The sequence below is a fragment of the Ursus maritimus genome, unplaced genomic scaffold (assembly GCF_017311325.1).
Source record: "Ursus maritimus isolate PB19 unplaced genomic scaffold, ASM1731132v1 scaffold_25, whole genome shotgun sequence".
In the NCBI taxonomy this organism is placed as follows: Eukaryota; Metazoa; Chordata; class Mammalia; order Carnivora; family Ursidae; genus Ursus; species Ursus maritimus.
Window position 1 is genome coordinate 9,633,935 of NW_024425008.1, and position 16,264 is coordinate 9,650,198.

The 16,264-nt window shown below is 56.3% G+C and overlaps 1 protein-coding gene across 7 annotated transcripts in view; it reads left to right on the forward strand.

Moving 5' to 3' along the window:
* Positions 1-14,853, forward strand: part of ASB2 (ankyrin repeat and SOCS box containing 2) — a 37,580-nt gene extending 22,727 nt beyond the window's left edge. For 5 of the 7 annotated variants that reach the window (XM_040641490.1, XM_040641489.1, XM_040641494.1 and 2 more), the window contains 6 exons: positions 776-931; positions 2,787-3,032; positions 5,989-6,160; positions 11,195-11,759; positions 12,389-12,542; positions 14,164-14,853. In XM_040641490.1, the coding sequence (XP_040497424.1) occupies positions 776-931; positions 2,787-3,032; positions 5,989-6,160; positions 11,195-11,759; positions 12,389-12,542; positions 14,164-14,300 (1,430 nt within the window). In that variant the 3' untranslated portion in view covers positions 14,301-14,853. The remainder of the gene's footprint in view (positions 1-775; positions 932-2,786; positions 3,033-5,988; positions 6,161-11,194; positions 11,760-12,388; positions 12,543-14,163) is intronic. The other 2 variants (XM_040641491.1, XM_040641492.1) reach the window with 2 other exon arrangements.
* The last annotated feature ends 1,411 nt before the right edge of the window (positions 14,854-16,264 follow it).

Genomic DNA, 16,264 nt, shown 5'->3' on the forward strand with positions numbered 1-16,264 from the left:
CTTCCTTCGGAGCGTCGTGTTCTTTGGCCCACACATCTTGGAGGGAGGTGGTGGTACAGGGCAAGGTTATCACCCCCACTGCAGAGTTAAAATCACCAAGCCGGGAGAAGAAAGTGCCTTGTCCTCACCCACCCGGCTGCCACCTCTCTAGGTCTCTCGGGACAGGAGAGCCTAATTCCTAGAAAAGGAATGAGGGAGGGCTGATTTTTTGGGAGAGCCCCTGCCAGCTTGTTCCAGAATGTTCCAGGGACTGATTTGGTGTGGAAAATACCACAGCTGTGCTTCTGCCTCGCCAAGGCCATCCCCCACAGCTGTGGGAACCTGGGCAAACCATGCCTCCTCTCCGAGCCTCGGCTTCCCCCCAAGCCAGATGTGGATGGATAACACCTGCAGACAGGAGTTAGCTCTGCCCGGAAGCAGCATGCGCCCCAGACAGCCCACCACCATATGCCAGGGCAGAAACAGCTGTATGAGACAGAGCTTCTGGCTGTGGCTGGTGGGAGGGTAAGGGAAGGACAGGGTCATTCGGAGAGGGAGGAGGCTCAACCAGGGAAGGCTTCCCAGAGGAGGTGGCATCTGAGCTGAGTTAATACGACTGGGAAGCCAAAACAGCCCTGTGAAAGCAACTGAGTCCAGGGCCAAGAGGACGGATGGTAAATTTAGGTGGATGCCACACACGTCTGTCATTGGAATTGGGTGGAAATTGGGGTTACCTTTGTGTTGGGGAGGAGAAGGTATCGTCCCCCTTCGTGAACTTCCCGTCTGTTCTCCCCAGCATACCCGGCAGTCATCGACCAGCGCACCCTGCAGGAGGAAACGGCCCTTTACCTGGCGACATGCAGGGGACACCTGGACTGCCTCCTGTCTCTGCTCCAGGCTGGGGCTGAGCCTGACATCTCCAACAAGTCCCGAGAGACACCGCTCTACAAAGGTGAGCCCCCGAGGTGGGCTTCCCTGGGGAAGGGTCCAGAGAGTAGGTGGGCAATAGGGAGCATTGCCCCCTGCCCCCACCCCAGACAACATAAGAGCCAGCTAATGGCAGCAGAGAGCTCAGCATGGCGCACCTGGGAGCAAGGGGGAGGGCTCTCACTCCAGGGGTGAGACCCCACAAAAGGGGGCGCTTGAGCTGACCTGGAAAAAGAGGGAGTTACGAGCTGGACAAGCAGAGGGAACAGCAGAGGCAGAGGCAAAGAGGTGAAAGAAAATTGGTACCTCTGGGATGTTTAAAAAAACCTCGAAACTCCTAACTCATTCAATACATCATCCAAGAACTTTGGCATCTCTAGCAAGTACCCAGAGTCAAAATCTGAATGATTATCGTAGCGGGCATTTCCTGAGTGTTTACTATGTGCCAGGTGCTGTCCTTTAACTGAACCCTAAAATCCATCTACGTATGGGACACACTACATGGGAGGCATCCCCATTTTACAGATGAGGACCCAGGCATTGAGACATGGAACGAGGCACCCAGGATTCCACATATTCCAGCAAGCGGGCAGACGTGAGATTTAAACTCAGGGAGCTAGTTGCCAGCACCCCGCGCTGAACTATGACATTATGAGGTGTTCAGACCATGCCTCCGTGCTTAAGCAATGAGCCTTGAGGTTTACAAATAGGACAGGACCTTTAACTTTGAAACACTACAGAAATCCCTGATTTTCCCATGTGCCTGGTATCCAGTACCTGGAACATTCCACGGGAAGCAGGAACCGGTAGCTGCTAGCTGGGTCCACGGCCCACCCGTGGTGGAAGTGTTTCTCAGAAGGCACGTCCACTTGGGCACCAGAGCCATCGCCTGGAGATGCAGTTGTCCCAGAGAGAGCTCCTCAACACTGGGCAAGTCTCAGCCGCAGCTTAGGCCCTGCGGCTGCGTGCGGTCCTCCCACGTGCCAAGCACCGTGCTAGAGCGTTCCACGCACCAGCTCACCCAGTGCTCCCACAGGGTCCTCTCTGGAAGGTTTTGTGATCTCCGGTTTACAGGCGAGGAAACCAAGGCTTTGAGAGGTGGGGTGCTTTGCCTGGGGTCCCTTCTCGTGCTCACCCCTGAGTGACTCAAAGAAGTGGTTAATTTGGACGAAAGCCCAGCCTCCCTGGTGATAACCTTGAGCCAGAGCCAACGGGTGCATTTAGGTTCTAGAAAGAATGATGCTTAAAAGGGAGGTTTGAGCAACTTGAGACTTGATGAGCTGTACTCAGAAGACATATTTTACTTCAATTTAAGTGAGTAGCCTTTGCGGAAGGGTTTCGAGTAGGAGTATGACTGCACTCCTCCCCCTCTTCTGACCCTGGTGAGTGGAAGACTCAAGTACATTGCAGAGGGAAATGAGTTAGGGACACCCTGGAACCTCCCAAAGGACAGAGACTCTGGACCTGCCTGCCTGAGCTTGAATCCCTGTTCTGCCACTATCTGTGTGACCTTGGGCAAGTCGTTTAACTTCTCTGTGCCTCATATTCCCCCTCTGTGAAAAGGGATAATAACACTACATCCTTTAAGGGTGATTGGGAGAATTCTATTAGTTGGTGGTGTAAGGTGCTTGGAACAGAGTGCCTGGCCCATAATCAGTGCTCTATACATCAGCAAACATTATTACTATTAGGATTGCTATTATTTTAGGTGTACTTCCTGGGTAAGATGCAGGGACTGGACCTCGGTACAGACCCTGTGGGAATTTGTAGAATGAACAGCTGACGAATGAATGGGTGGATAGACAAATAAATGAATGAAGTCTCGGCCGGCCAGGTCCTGCCAGGGCCCTGCTGACCCTCTGGCCTCTCCCTGGGCACAGCCTGTGAGCGCAAGAACGTGGAAGCAGTGAGGATCCTGGTGCAGTACAACGCGGACACCAACCACCGCTGTAACCGAGGCTGGACAGCTCTGCATGAGTCTGTTTCTCGCAACGACCTGGAGGTCATGGAGATCCTGGTGAGCAGAGGTGCCAAGGTGGAATCCAAGAATGCCTACGGCATCACCCCCTTGTTCGTGGCGGCCCAGAGTGGGCAGCTGGACGCTCTGAGGTTCCTGGCCAAGTATGGTGAGTGCTAAGGGTCCCTGGGTCATGAAGCACAGCTGGAAGGGGCACAGCTAGGAAGGACCTCAGAGGTCCAAGGGGAGGCAAGTTTAGGGGTCACTCTGATGGAGTGATGGCATCTTCTCAGAGCGCTGTGTTGAGAAGGATTCAGAGGCTGTGTCCGGGCTCAGTGGGAGACGTGCTGAGGGCCACCACATACCTGGGGTGGAGGGGGGAGCGGCACACGTGCCACCTGTGTGTCATCTCTAATCTACCCCAACATCCTCATTTTACAAATGAGGAATCTGAGGCCCAGAAAGGGGAACTGACTTATTTACAGTCACGTAGCGAATTCGTGGTGGAACGAGCCAGACTCTTGGTCTCCTGACACCTCAACCACTTCTCTGTCCACCATGTCACACTTCAAGGCCACAAGGAACCTCGGACAACATTTAGGTCACCTCCTCATGTTACAGGTGATGAAACCAGGGGCCGGGATGGGAAAGTGATTTGTCCAAGGGCACACTGCAAAGTAGTGGAAGAGGCGGGATGTGAACCGGGGTCTTGGCACTCTTTGCCTGGGGAAAGAGAAAATGGGAGAAAATAAAATACCATTGCCCACATCATGAACAGAAGACACCCGAGACAATGGCACACATTCTACCGGCTAAAGAACATCGTTATTCTGTTCTTCCCCGAGAATACCTTTGATTTCTTTTCTCTCTCTCCATGGGGAGGGAGCCTCCCTCTAGCAACAGAGGGACCAGGAAAAAAGCCAGACAGACCCTCGGGCTGAGTTGAAGTGATTTGTTGAGGACCTACTGTGTGCCCGACACTGCTGAACAGGAACATGGATCAGGCCAATGGGGTTTTCTCCACAGCCGTATGAGGTGGGCAGTGTCCTCATCCCATTCTGCAGATGAAGAGACTGAGGCTCAGCGAGCTTAGATGACCAGTCACAATCAGAGCCTGGATTCCGACCCCGTGCATCTGGCTCCACCCTGCACGCCTCTTGCGCTCCACTGAGCCACTGCGGGCCTCGAGAATGACCAGCGTGGGACTCTGCTTGGATAAACACCGCTTCCCCAGCACGTGCCTAAGCAGTTGGGAAAACAAACTCAGGGCACGTCCTTGCAGCCGGGGACAGATCTGGACTGACCAGCTTGAGAACAAAGGGGCCCAGGCAGGGTCCTGGGAGCCCAGGCAAGGAGGCTGAGCAGAGGGCAGGGTGCTCAGGCGGCCAGGGGAACGGGCCAACTCCAAACATTTGTCCAGCTCTCCTGCCGACAGTCTGAGTCAGGGTCTGCTCCCTCTGTGGGCTGAGCCCACTTTCAAATCCAAATATTTTTCTGGTGAGAGCGGTTGGCTTTGCGGGCGGGGTCTGGGCTTCCAGGGAGCCTGAGCTCAAGAGCCTGGACCTGTTGGCCGACTTTCCTGCAGGGTGGCGAGCAGAGCCAGCCTCTGTGCCCTGGTGCCTCCACCCTGGAGGACTGGCCTTTGGGGAGCACCTTCTCTGCCAGGCGCTGTGCTGGGACATTGTCTCAGTCCATCCGGGCTGCTCTAAGAGAACGCCGTGGACTGGGGGGCTTACAGACCACAGATGCTTATTTCTCACAGTTCCAGAGGCTGGGGAGCCCAAGATCAAGGTGCCCGCAGATTTGTCATCTGCTGAGAGCCTGTCTCTAGTTCATAGACAGCCTGGGTCTTCTCACTGGGTCTTCCTACTGTGGAGGGGCCAGGCAGCCCCCAGGGGGTCTCTTTGGGAAGGACACTAATCCCATTCAGGAGCACAACTCCACCTTCATAACCTTCGCACCCCCAAAGACACCACGTCCTAACACCATCGCACTGGGGATTAGCTTTCAGCATATGAATTTTGAGGGGACACAAACCACCAGCCCATAGCAGATATTTACCTATTTGATCTTATTTACTCCTCAGAGTAACCCTGATTAGTAACAACTATTATTCCCAGTCCACAGATGGGAAAACTGAGGCCTCTGCAGGCTGCCCGAGGCCACAGGCCTTTGCAAGCCATGAAACAGAAACTTCGCTGGTTCTGGTTTCTCACAAACGCCTGCGCTCTTTCCACTAGACCAGAAGTCAGGTATCAACGTTGAAAATTACCAGAAAGCCCGAGATAAGCAGAATGCCCAGGCAGAGCGGAGCTGTGGTTAAAGATGCTTGTGACTTCAGCCCTAACTGACACGTCACTGCTGTCTCAGCTCTATCTCCTTCCAGAATAAGGAGGGACTGGTGAAGAGACTGTACCTCTTTTCGCAGAGAAGCCCGTGGGTCTCTCCCTTACCAGCCGGAGATGGAGAAGATGCAGGTGATAAGGCTGATGGAGTCTGTCCCCAGCTCGATTCCTCACCTCCCAGCACGCTCTCGTGCCCTCTGCAGAGGAGACCGGAAGCAATCCCTCTCTTACTCCTGGTCACGGAAGGCAGAGAAGAACAAATCCCAATTAATAAAGTTCTTGGGGCCTTTCCTTATCGGGGGGGTTCTGCACGCTGTTAGAGCCAGGGGGCTTCCTCAGGGCAGGGCCTGGATCATTTTCACGTGGAGTGAGGGTGAAGAGCATGGCCTCTGCCATCAGACCATCTGTCAGGGCCTCTGCTGTCAGACCATCTGGGTTCAAGTTTTGGCTCTGCGCTTAGGAGCTGGGTGGTCTGGGGCAAGTGGCGTAGGTCCTCTGTGCTTGGTGTCTTTGTCTGCCACATGCAGACGAGAGTTGTGACGGATGGCAAGAGCTATGTTGTGGATTCATAGAGAGCGTACCCCTCAGGCGTGGTGCTTGGCACATAGTAAGTGCTCAGTAAATGCCAGCATCATCGAGGGAAGTTTTCACTTCTAAGAGGCCCCCCGGGTCTCACGGTTGCAGACAGGAGTCGCTGTTAAATGATCCAATGTGTCACAGTCGGCACATGCATGACAGTGGCCGCCCAGCTCACTCCTTGATCTGCCTCTCCTTGGCCAGGCGCCGACATCAACACGCAGGCCAGTGACAACGCGTCCGCGCTCTACGAGGCTTGCAAGAACGAGCACGAGGATGTGGTGGAGTTTCTGCTCTCGCAAGGCGCCGACGCCAACAAGGCCAACAAGGACGGCCTGCTCCCGCTGCACATCGCCTCCAAGAAGGGCAACTACAGGTCAGCCCGGGCCCTGCCACCCGTGCTCCGTGGCTCCCCACAGCTGGAGCGGGGGCTGCAAGCGTCCCGCCCACGGGACTCGGGAGGCTCAGGAGGGGTCGGGGTGGAGGGCACCTTCCAGGTAGAAAGGAAGAGACTATCTGGCAGTGGGCAAGCTAGAGCGCGTCCCCTTATTAACTTACTTCCCCCTCCTGACTACTCTGCTGTTAACAAGCCAAGTCTCTGGAGGCAGATACTATTATTTTCATTTCTTCAAACGACGAGGCTAAGACACAGAGAGGTTAAGTGACTTGCCCAAGGTCACACATCTCATAGACGGCAAGAGCTCAGCTGCTACAAATGTCGCCTCTACAGGAATTACACTCGGGGGTCAGATCTGAGTCTAGACTCGTGGCTAGTTCTGTTGGGGATGCAGAGATAACCTCTTGGGCAATTAGGAAGTACACAGAGGATGCGTAGAATAATATGAATTGTACCAATGAAACAACAGCACAGAGTGCCAATTATAATAGCTGACCTTCCTGAGCGCTTCCTATGTGCTGGGCACTTCGAGCAAGACAAGAGAGCTTGAGTCCGGGCGGCCTGAAACTGGCCACAGTGAGAGTATTTACACGCAGAAATTGCTGAATGCAACATTTCAGGGCCCCCTTAGCCCTGGGGAAGCCAGTGGTTAAACACGCATCAGCCCCGCCACTCGCTGGTGGGCTCAGGGAAGGCTCCCCGAGGAGGCAGAACCCCAGCAGCTCTTGAAGGATGACAGGGCTCCGCGGTATCCCCTCGACCCGTGTTTCCCGAACTTTGACCACTCGCAGGTCTCTTCCGCGTAGGCGTCTCTACTCTCGCCGCCGAGTATATTTTCTTTTGAAGACATGTTTACTTAAAATGAGTTTGTTTTCAAAAGGAAACATTCAGCACACTATTAAATTGCTGAAATTGCCAATTTGCAATGAATAAAGAAAACATTTCATATAAAATTCCATCGAGGGTGCCCCAGATGGCACACTTTGGGGCAACGTGGCCCTGCCGTCAGGCAGAGAGAAGAGGGAAGAACACAGATTGTGCACGTTGGGGGGTGTTGGCTGTGTTTGCAAAGGCAGAGGGAAATGGGGATGAGAGTGACATCCCGGGAAGTGGAATGGAGACAAAGAGACAGACCCCCGGAGCCCCAGGCTCTGCACATATGGCCAACCAAAGATGCCCCCACCCCCCACCCCCGCGGATATATGTGTGGAGGAGACCCTGCCTTCCCTGAACCCCAGAGCAGGCTACAAGGCACTCGGACCTCGGTTTGCATTCCTGCTGAAGCCTTTGATCATGAACCCTTCTGAGCCTCAGTTTCCTCTTCTGTAAAATGGGGGACAGTTACACCTGCTTCATGGGGTTGTTGTTAGGACTAGTGAGGTGGATATGCACGGCTACTGAATGGAAGTGAAGCACGCCACCAAATGCCGGGCACAGGTACCCCGCAGGTCGGTGCACATGATCTCCTAGTTAAGAAGAGCACATTCCATCATTTTCCAATTCAGCCAGTAGAGGGAAGAAAGCACCAAGTCAGGCAGTGGTGACAGGCAAGATGGATTCTTTCTCTTCGGCCCCAGAAAGATCCAGCATCAGTCAACAAACATGGTTTATCTCGGGCGTGACCCAGAGGGAGAGATCCAAAGAGTGAAGGAGACGGCCCTTGGAAGTCTCCAGGCCCACTGGATCCCCACACTTGCCTGCACGGCACTGTCTCTCTGGGCTATTTGTTAAATGACACATCCCAGAACCACTATGCCAGACCTCCAGGAGGGAGGGGGCCTAAGCCTCTACCTTTGCAAAGCTCCCTGAGCCAAACAGATCCAGCCCATCCACACCCTCAGGGGAATCACTGATCTAACACAAGCCCTGATTTTGCGGAGGAGAGAGATGGGAAGCGGCTTGCCACAGAGTGACAGAGCTGGCTGGCACTGTCCCTTGGTAGCCTTCCATCACACCCGGATGCCTCAAGTGGACCCCAATGTTGGCAGCCCGGCCCCAGCTGGAGGGGCAGTTGAAGGAGCACTGGGTGTGCCGAAGGATGACCAGGGAGCAGGGCCAGTCCTCTCTGGAACCATCTATATGAACAGTTTGTGTGCCCCCAAATCAAAGTGATTTCCCTGGTCATTCCCCCTCCATTCCCAGGCCCCATTTCCCTCTGCTCCCCAAGACTGAGAGGGGCCAGGCCACTTTTGAGGGCTGCCCAACAAAGGATTAAAGCCAGGTTCCCAGCAGCTCCTGCCACCTGGCAGGGCCCATGGCCAGGCAAGCCCTGGGCCCTTCACTCCTCGGGATATGTGGCATTAACGGCCCTCTCCACGCTGACCTCCCATAGGCTGCTTGGGGATTTGATGTGACATTCCAGAGGCGTTCCGCACTCGGCCACCTGCCAAAACACCCCGCCCGTCTATAGTGTGGAAAGCAGCGCTCCGTGTTCACCGGATGGTGCCATCTCTACCGCACCTTTAACCAGAGGCTGTGACATTCAGGCAGGGCTGAGAAAGGAGCCCACAGGACACCGAAGTCACCTCCAAGGCACACTTTATCTTGTACTTCATTTCCAGTTTAGCAAAGGCACCTTATGAGATTAAAACTCAACACCAAACAGATTTGTTAAGAAACGGTTTGTGCTGGACAAGACCAGATGCCCTACGCATCCTTTAACCTGATTTTAGAATAGCACCAAGACCAGGGGTTCGCAGATTTGGCTACACACTGGAAGCCCCCCGAGGACTCTAAAACCCCTGATGTCTGGGCCTCACTCATCCTCAGAGATTCTGATGTAAGCGGTCCGACCCATGCCCGGACCTCAGTTTCACTCCCTGTAAAATGGGAGGGCTGCACGGGCTGCTGTCCAGACCCTGTCCCGCAGGGCACATTTACTGTGAGATTGGCAGAGTCCTACAGAGGCGCACAAATGAGATGATTTTCCTGCATTATTAAGATGACGCTCTGGGACCATAGGCAGCGTCCAGTCATGTTCCCACATTCCTGCCACTTTCCCCTGGTTGGACAGGGGATCGCTGGAGGCCAGCTGTGACGTGCCAGGGATACCAGCCCCCTCTGGCCAGCAGCCCCAGGGCAGTCTCTCTCGCTGTTCTTTCCCGGACTTGGGCATGCCACGGCTGTTAGGGAGAATTTGTTGGCGATGGCTGTGGTCCAGGGTGAGGCCCCAGCCCTGCCTTTGACCAGCACCTCTACAGAGTGAGGTCAGGCCTCCTGTGCCTGCACAAATAGAAATTAGGAGGCAATTAGCCCCCCTGGGTGTGTGAATTTCCTTTTGAGGTTTTAGAGGCAGATTTTAGGCAAACAGAGCGTCACTAACAATAATAAGACTTTCCACTGAGATCCTAGCAGGAGGTCACTGGCATAAGATTTCCAGGAAGCCACGAAGCCAGCATGCCAGGAGGCAGAGAGGCGTGGGAACAGGCCTGGTGGCACCTGCTTGCCCCACCACGGCCACCTCCTTGGAGCCCGCACGGGGCGCGAGGTCACCTGTCAGCAAGGATTGGAAGGATTAGGGTCTGGAATCATGTCAGTGGCAGGAGCTTGTTCTTGCGGGTGGGAGGGGTCTAGGGGAAGAGGGCAAAGACAAGGGGTCAAGAGCCCCTGGAACTGAGCCCCCAAAATCGCTTAGTACCTTTGATGAGTTGCTTCCTCTCTCTGAGTCACATCTGTTAAAAGGAAGGCCACAGAGCTGCCCCAGCTACCCCACAGGGCCGCACTGAAGATAAAACGGGGCAGGCAAGTCAAGGCACTGTGATGCAAAACGCTGACTGCTACAAAGACAGGGCCGTGATTGAGAGCGTGGCCTGGGGAATCAGACTGCTGAGGTTCAAATCCTGGCCCCATCACTTACTGGCTGTGTCCCTGTGCAAGTCACATACCGTCTCTGGGCTTCATGTTTTCTCATCTGTAAACAAAGATCGTACGAGTCCTACCTCATAGGGCTACTGGGAGGATATAATACAATGATGTAGATTAAGTGCGAAGAGCAGTGCCTGATTCAGCAGGAGAGAGCAGAACCAGGGCTCCCAGGAATCTCCAGCCTCAGCAGCGGGTGATCAACCCTCTCGAGGCCACAGGCAAGGCACAGAGCCTGGGGGAGGCTCCAGTCAGCCTTCAGGGAAAGAGACATTGAGACTCACAGGAGAAGGGAGGGGACTTCGTGGTCACCAAGGGCTGACTGGGACCTAGAGCAGGAGTGGTTGGGGCGGGACACATTTGTTCTCTCCTATCCCCCAGGACTTGATGGCTCCCCAGAGATGTAGGACGGCTCAGCCCTGGAGTAGGAGCAGGGTACATTTCTTGGTTTGCCTCTCCCGATATGTGGCCTGGACAAGACCCTCAACCTCTCTGAGCCTCGATCTTTCTCATCTGCAAAATGGAAATGATGAGACATACATGATGGGTTGTTGAAAAGATTAAACCAAAATGTGTTTGTACACCCTTTAGATGTCTCCTGGCACATAGTGAGCTCTCAGACATGACTGTCACTGTCCCACAACCCCTACCCCACCCACGCAGGGCAAATGCCAAACTTCTAGCTCCAAACATCACCACGGGCTTCACTGCCTCCTGCATTAGGCTTGTGGGCCTTCCGGTCGATTCCTTCAGATCACTGAGCTGGGAATGGGCAACAGTCCTTAGCCTGAAATAAGTCCACAGGTAATTCTTGAAACCACAGTCCTGCCTGGCTGAGGTTTTTTAGAACTAGGACTTTGGAGGCCACGGGTTCTGAGTCGGAAGCCCAGCTCCACCCCTTACTGGCTGTGTGACTTTGGAAAGGTGGTTGAAGCTCTCTGAGCCTCAGTTTTCCTGACCTGTAAAGTGGGGGAGAGCAGCACATCCATCCTCCCCAAAGTGGTCCCGGTGAGCTTGGCTGGCTCCCCCGCGCCCCCTCCTGGTGGGACCGTGCCTCCCCACACGGTAGTCCTGAGCGGCCGGGCCCGGGCCCTCGGCGCCCCCTGCCGGCGTGGCCGCCCCCTGACCCGCGCTCGCCCGCTCCGCCCGCAGGATCGTGCAGATGCTGCTGCCGGTGACCAGCCGCACGCGCGTGCGCCGTAGCGGCATCAGCCCGCTGCACCTGGCCGCCGAGCGCAACCACGACGGGGTGCTCGAGGCGCTGCTGGGCGCGCGCTTCGACGTGAACGCGCCGCTGGCGCCCGAGCGCGCGCGCCTCTACGAGGACCGCCGCAGCTCGGCGCTGTACTTCGCGGTGGTCAACAACAACGTGTACGCCACCGAGCTGCTGCTGCTCGCCGGCGCCGACCCCAACCGCGACCTCATCAGCCCCCTGCTCGTGGCCATCCGCCACGGCTGCCTGCGCACCATGCAGCTGCTGCTGGACCACGGCGCAAACATCGACGCCTACATCGCCACGCACCCCACCGCCTTCCCCGCCACTATCATGTTCGCCATGAAGTACCTGTCGCTGCTCAAGTTCCTCATGGACCTCGGCTGCGACGGCGAGCCCTGCTTCTCGTGCCTGTACGGCAACGGCCCGCACCCGCCACCCCCGTCGCGCTCCAACCGCTTCAGCGACACGCCCGCCACCGAGAAGGGGCCCTCCGTGGTCCAGGTAGGCGGGGCCGCGCCTGGCGGGCGGGGTGTTGCGCGCGCCCAGGGCGCACGGGTGTGTGGAGTCTGGAGGCAGCGGAAGGCCGTGGCCAGCATGCTTTAGAGGCACCAGAACTTCGTGGTGCACGGAAACCGGTTCATGCTTTTTTGTCTCCTCCGTCTTGGGGAGTGTAAGAAACCGACAGTGGAGAGCAGGGGATTGGTGGGGAATGTGTAACCCTGAGGGGTCCACCACTCGCAGCAAACCTACACCTGGAATATGATGTTGAAGGACCAGGATGGGGATGGACGTGAGGGCAGATTGGCTAAGGCCAGATGAGGTGCAGGGTGGCCCAGAGGCAGAACCGGTCCGTGGTGGTGACCCAACAAGGCAGAACTATGATGGCTAATCCTTTATGGGCCACTTGCCTCGACCAGGAAGTTGAGGCTTAGAGAGGCGATGGCCAAGCTGCCCCCCTCCCGTCTTCGGCCGCAGACGCTGTGTTGATGAGGGGGGAGCGGATCTGTGGAGGCGGATCCTGCCATGAGTGCGCCCGGTGTCCGTCCTCCAATCCGCCTCCTGGCCTCCCCGGCCTCGAGTTCCCCGACAGACGTGCTCGCTCCCCAGCCCTACTGCGTGATCTCTTCCAGTTCTGCGAGATCCTGTCTACCCCGGAGGTGAGCCGCTGGGCGGGGCCCATCATAGACGTCCTCCTGGACTATGTGGGCAACGTGCAGCTCTGTTCGCGGCTGAAGGAACACATCGACAGCTTCGAGGACTGGGCCGTCATCAAGGAGAAGGCAGGTAGGGGCTGCCGCTGCTGCTACAGGCGGCTCACCCTGTCTGATTCAGGCCCAGGACTCGGGCCATGTGACTGCTACTACCATCCGACGAGCGCCTACTGCATGCCGAGCTCTGCACCGCATGTCACAGACGGTGTCTTCATGACTCTGTTCTGTAAATGAGAAGACCGACCCTTCGAGAGATCATGTCACCTGAGCCAAGGTCTCACTGATAGTTAGTGGCAGAGTGGGGATTCTGGTTTGACCAACCCTGGAGTCTCCCCGCCTGATCGTTCCAGGATGTTTAAAATGGTTCCAGCCCGCTGAGGGGTATTGGGACTTTTAGCCCCGTTTGTGGATCACTGAGAGGTAGTGTGGGGGGGGGTAGAGGAGAGATGGTGGTCTCAGGCACTTTCAAATTGCAAAGTGCATACAAAGCACCTGGGCATTTTGTTAAAAATGCAGATTCTGACTCAGCGGGCCTGGGGCAAGGCCTGAGAGTCTGCATTCCAGCATGTTCCCAGGTGGTGCCCATGCTGCCGGCCCCCAGACCACACACCAGGAGCAGCGCTGGTCTGGGAGGCAGGCCTCTGGAGCCAGGGGCTTGCTGGGTGACCATCCACAGGCCTCAGCGTCCCCAGCTGAACAGAGGAGGCTGGGCAGGCTCCTGTCTGGCCCCCTCCAGCTCTTCCAGCATGAGGTGTTTGCAAGTGGGTGTGCCTGGCGGGGTAGATGGGGCAGCCTGGCTAAGTCAGGCCGAGAACCCCTCTTAGGCATTACAGAGCTCACCTGGGCAGGTAAGGTGTCAGCAGTAGCCAAACTGGGTGGTGTCCGCCGTCCCTGCTCCCACCCTGGCCTCTCTGCACCACCAGAGCTCAGAGCTTAATTCCATTCGCGGGGGCACTTAACAGGTGGAACTCGCTGACCCCTTTGCTAAGACTGTATTGGGGGTCCGAACTGGGTACATAGAGGAAGAAGCACAAGGCAAGGGGGTGGCAGCTCCAGTTCCAGGTGCGGTCTTCACTACGTCCTCACCTGTGAAATGGGTTTGTACCTGTCCCATCTACTTCCTTGGGCTGCACAGATCAATGAGGGGTGATGAGGGGGAAGCTGCTTTGCCAGATCTTTTCAGTTGGCAGGGGCTGGGGTTACAGAGCCAGGGGTGGGGGGCTCCAAGCACCTCCCCCCCTCTTTTTTTTTTTTTTTTTTAAATCAGCTACATGCTCAGCATGGAGCCCAATGCAGGGTTTGAACTCACGATTCTGGGATCAAGACCTGAGCTGAGACCAAGAGTTGGACACTTGGGGCACCTGGGTGGCTCAGTCGTTAAGCGTCTACCTTCGGCTCAGGTCATGATCTCGAGGTCTTGGGATTGAGTCCTGCATCCCCTGCTCCATGGGAAGTCTGCTTCTCCCTCTCCCTCTGCTGCTCCCTCTGCTTGTGCTTTCTCTCTCAAATAAATAATCTTAAAAAACAAAGAGTCAGACACTTAACCTCTTGAGCCCCCCCAGGCACCCTTCAACCCCTGCCTCTTCTCTGGTCACATCGCCTGGGTGTCTCCTACCTGCCAGTGGTCACAGGTGCAAACGCTTTGTTGGTTGCGAACTACACGTCAGCATTTCTCTTTTCTCTCCTTTCCACAGAACTGCCCAGACCTCTGGCTCACCTGTGCCGGCTACGCGTGAGGAAGGCGGTCGGGAAGCACCGCATAAAGCTCCTGGACGCCCTGCCGCTCCCCGGCAGGCTGATTAGGTACCTGAAGTATGAGAACACCCAGTAACCAAGGCCGCGCGGAGGAGCGGCTCCTCAGACTGTTTCATTAAAGCCTCAGGACCGCGGCGTCCCCAGATCCCAGGGGAGCAGACCTGGTGATAGACGGAGGCTGTGGGCTGCCGCCCGGTCAGCTGGGGCAGCTGCTGCGACCTCGCCAGGTCTCTGGGCCAGACCTTTGCCTGGACCAGAGAACAGAATGTGTCAAGTAGGAGAAAAACCGTGTTTGTTTTCAAACTGCTGAGTAGACCCTGGACCTTCTCTGCCATTGGGAATGGTGGAACCTCCATTCCTGGGGCTGGGGGGGGGGGCAGGGCAGAACTTGGGGTGGCCTGGGGAAGGTGGGAGCCAGCAGGGAAGCCCCGGCCCCAACACTGGGCTGCGGCTGGAGCACTTTCAGGGATGAGTCTGCCTTTCCAAGACAACCTCGCTGCGGAGTTGTCCCTGTCCCCTCCCCCTTTGCTCGGCAGAACTCTTGACTTCTGAGCTTTCTTCCCAGAGGTGTGGTCTGGTGGGGATGGGTGGGAGGCCCACCTTAAGTACAATAAATGTTGCAGAGATGACACCTTGCCCAGCGAAGTCCCTCTCATCAGATCTCCCCCTCCCCGCACCAAGGGACTGGGGTCCTCAGCACTGCTCCTGGCTGGAGTGGGAGTGGGGCAGGTGCTGGGACAGGATGCAAAAACCCCTAGACATGTCCCCTTTGGGCTTCTGAAAACTAGAGTGGAGCTGGTGGCCCAAGGAGATGGGCAGCTTCCTGCCCCGTGAGTGGAGCAATTGGGGTTGGTTTCTCTCTCCTGCTTCAATCACCATGGAAACGGGAGCTCCATCACAAACAGGGCTCAGTGTCTACAAGTCTCCTGACACCTGGGATTGCCTTGCACATACATGTTTCCTGGCACTCTGTCTTCACGTCCTGCCCACCCCTGTTTTGCTACAGAAGTTGAAATACCAGGGAGGAGAAATCTAAATGCTGGCCACGTGAGACATGGCCCTGGAGCCGTGACTGCCGTCAACCCCTGCAAAGGCATCAAACCGGGGGCATGCGGCCCTGTTCCTTCCCGTTGCCTCCACGGGTCATCCTGGGGCTCTGTGGGACATCTTCCGGAGCTGCCAGCCCGTGTTCAGGCTGGCGTGGTCATGGCACCTTCTCGAGCTCTGAGGCCCCGCGCCGAAGCTGGCTTTCCCTGTTTCCACGAAGCCGCAGTGACTCACCAACATTCCCTCTGAAAGCGTGATGAAAGCGTCTAGGCCAGTCTGTGGTGACACCGGAGCAGGTGACCTCGCCTAGAGCCTGCACCCGCCCCACCCCGGAATCTGGAAGTGTCTAAGTGCGGTCAAATGTCGTTTCTGGGCTTGGCAAAGTGAGCAGCTGGCCAGTGGGAGAGCACAGCTTTGAGGTCCAGCTCTGCCCTTGGCTTGCTCCTCTGGGCCTCAGGTTCCCCATTGTTGTGGTCTCCCAGGACCTTGCCAACTCCTCCACACTGACTTTCCATGGAACCAGGAAGACCCAGTGTCTTCCTGAAGAGGGAAAGTCGGCCAAGCAGCACTTTCCAGCCACAGGTCAGAGGGGACTCAGCCACATCTTGCCCACTCCTTCGTGGTCCTGATGGGAAAACAGAACCAAAGAGGAGAGAGGACTGGCCCAGACACACATAGCAAATCCCTGAGGTTTTAACCCAACAGTGCCTGGCCAGGGTCCCATGTGGCCTTGCTGCAGGAGATCCTAAAGAAATCCCCACAGAAACCTGCGTCCTCCCACAGTGGAGATGTTCCACCCGGGGGCCCGGGGGGAGTGGCCAGAGAGGGCTCAGCGCATAGTCAGGGGAAAACCCTGACCGAAAATCACCTTTGCCCAACTGGCAGCCAGAGGCAGAGCCTTTAATCTCGGATGGGGGGTGGACAGTCCGAAACGGGCCAGGGCAGAAAGATGTCTGGGTGCATTTGGGGTGGGGCTGGGTATCAAGCAAACTA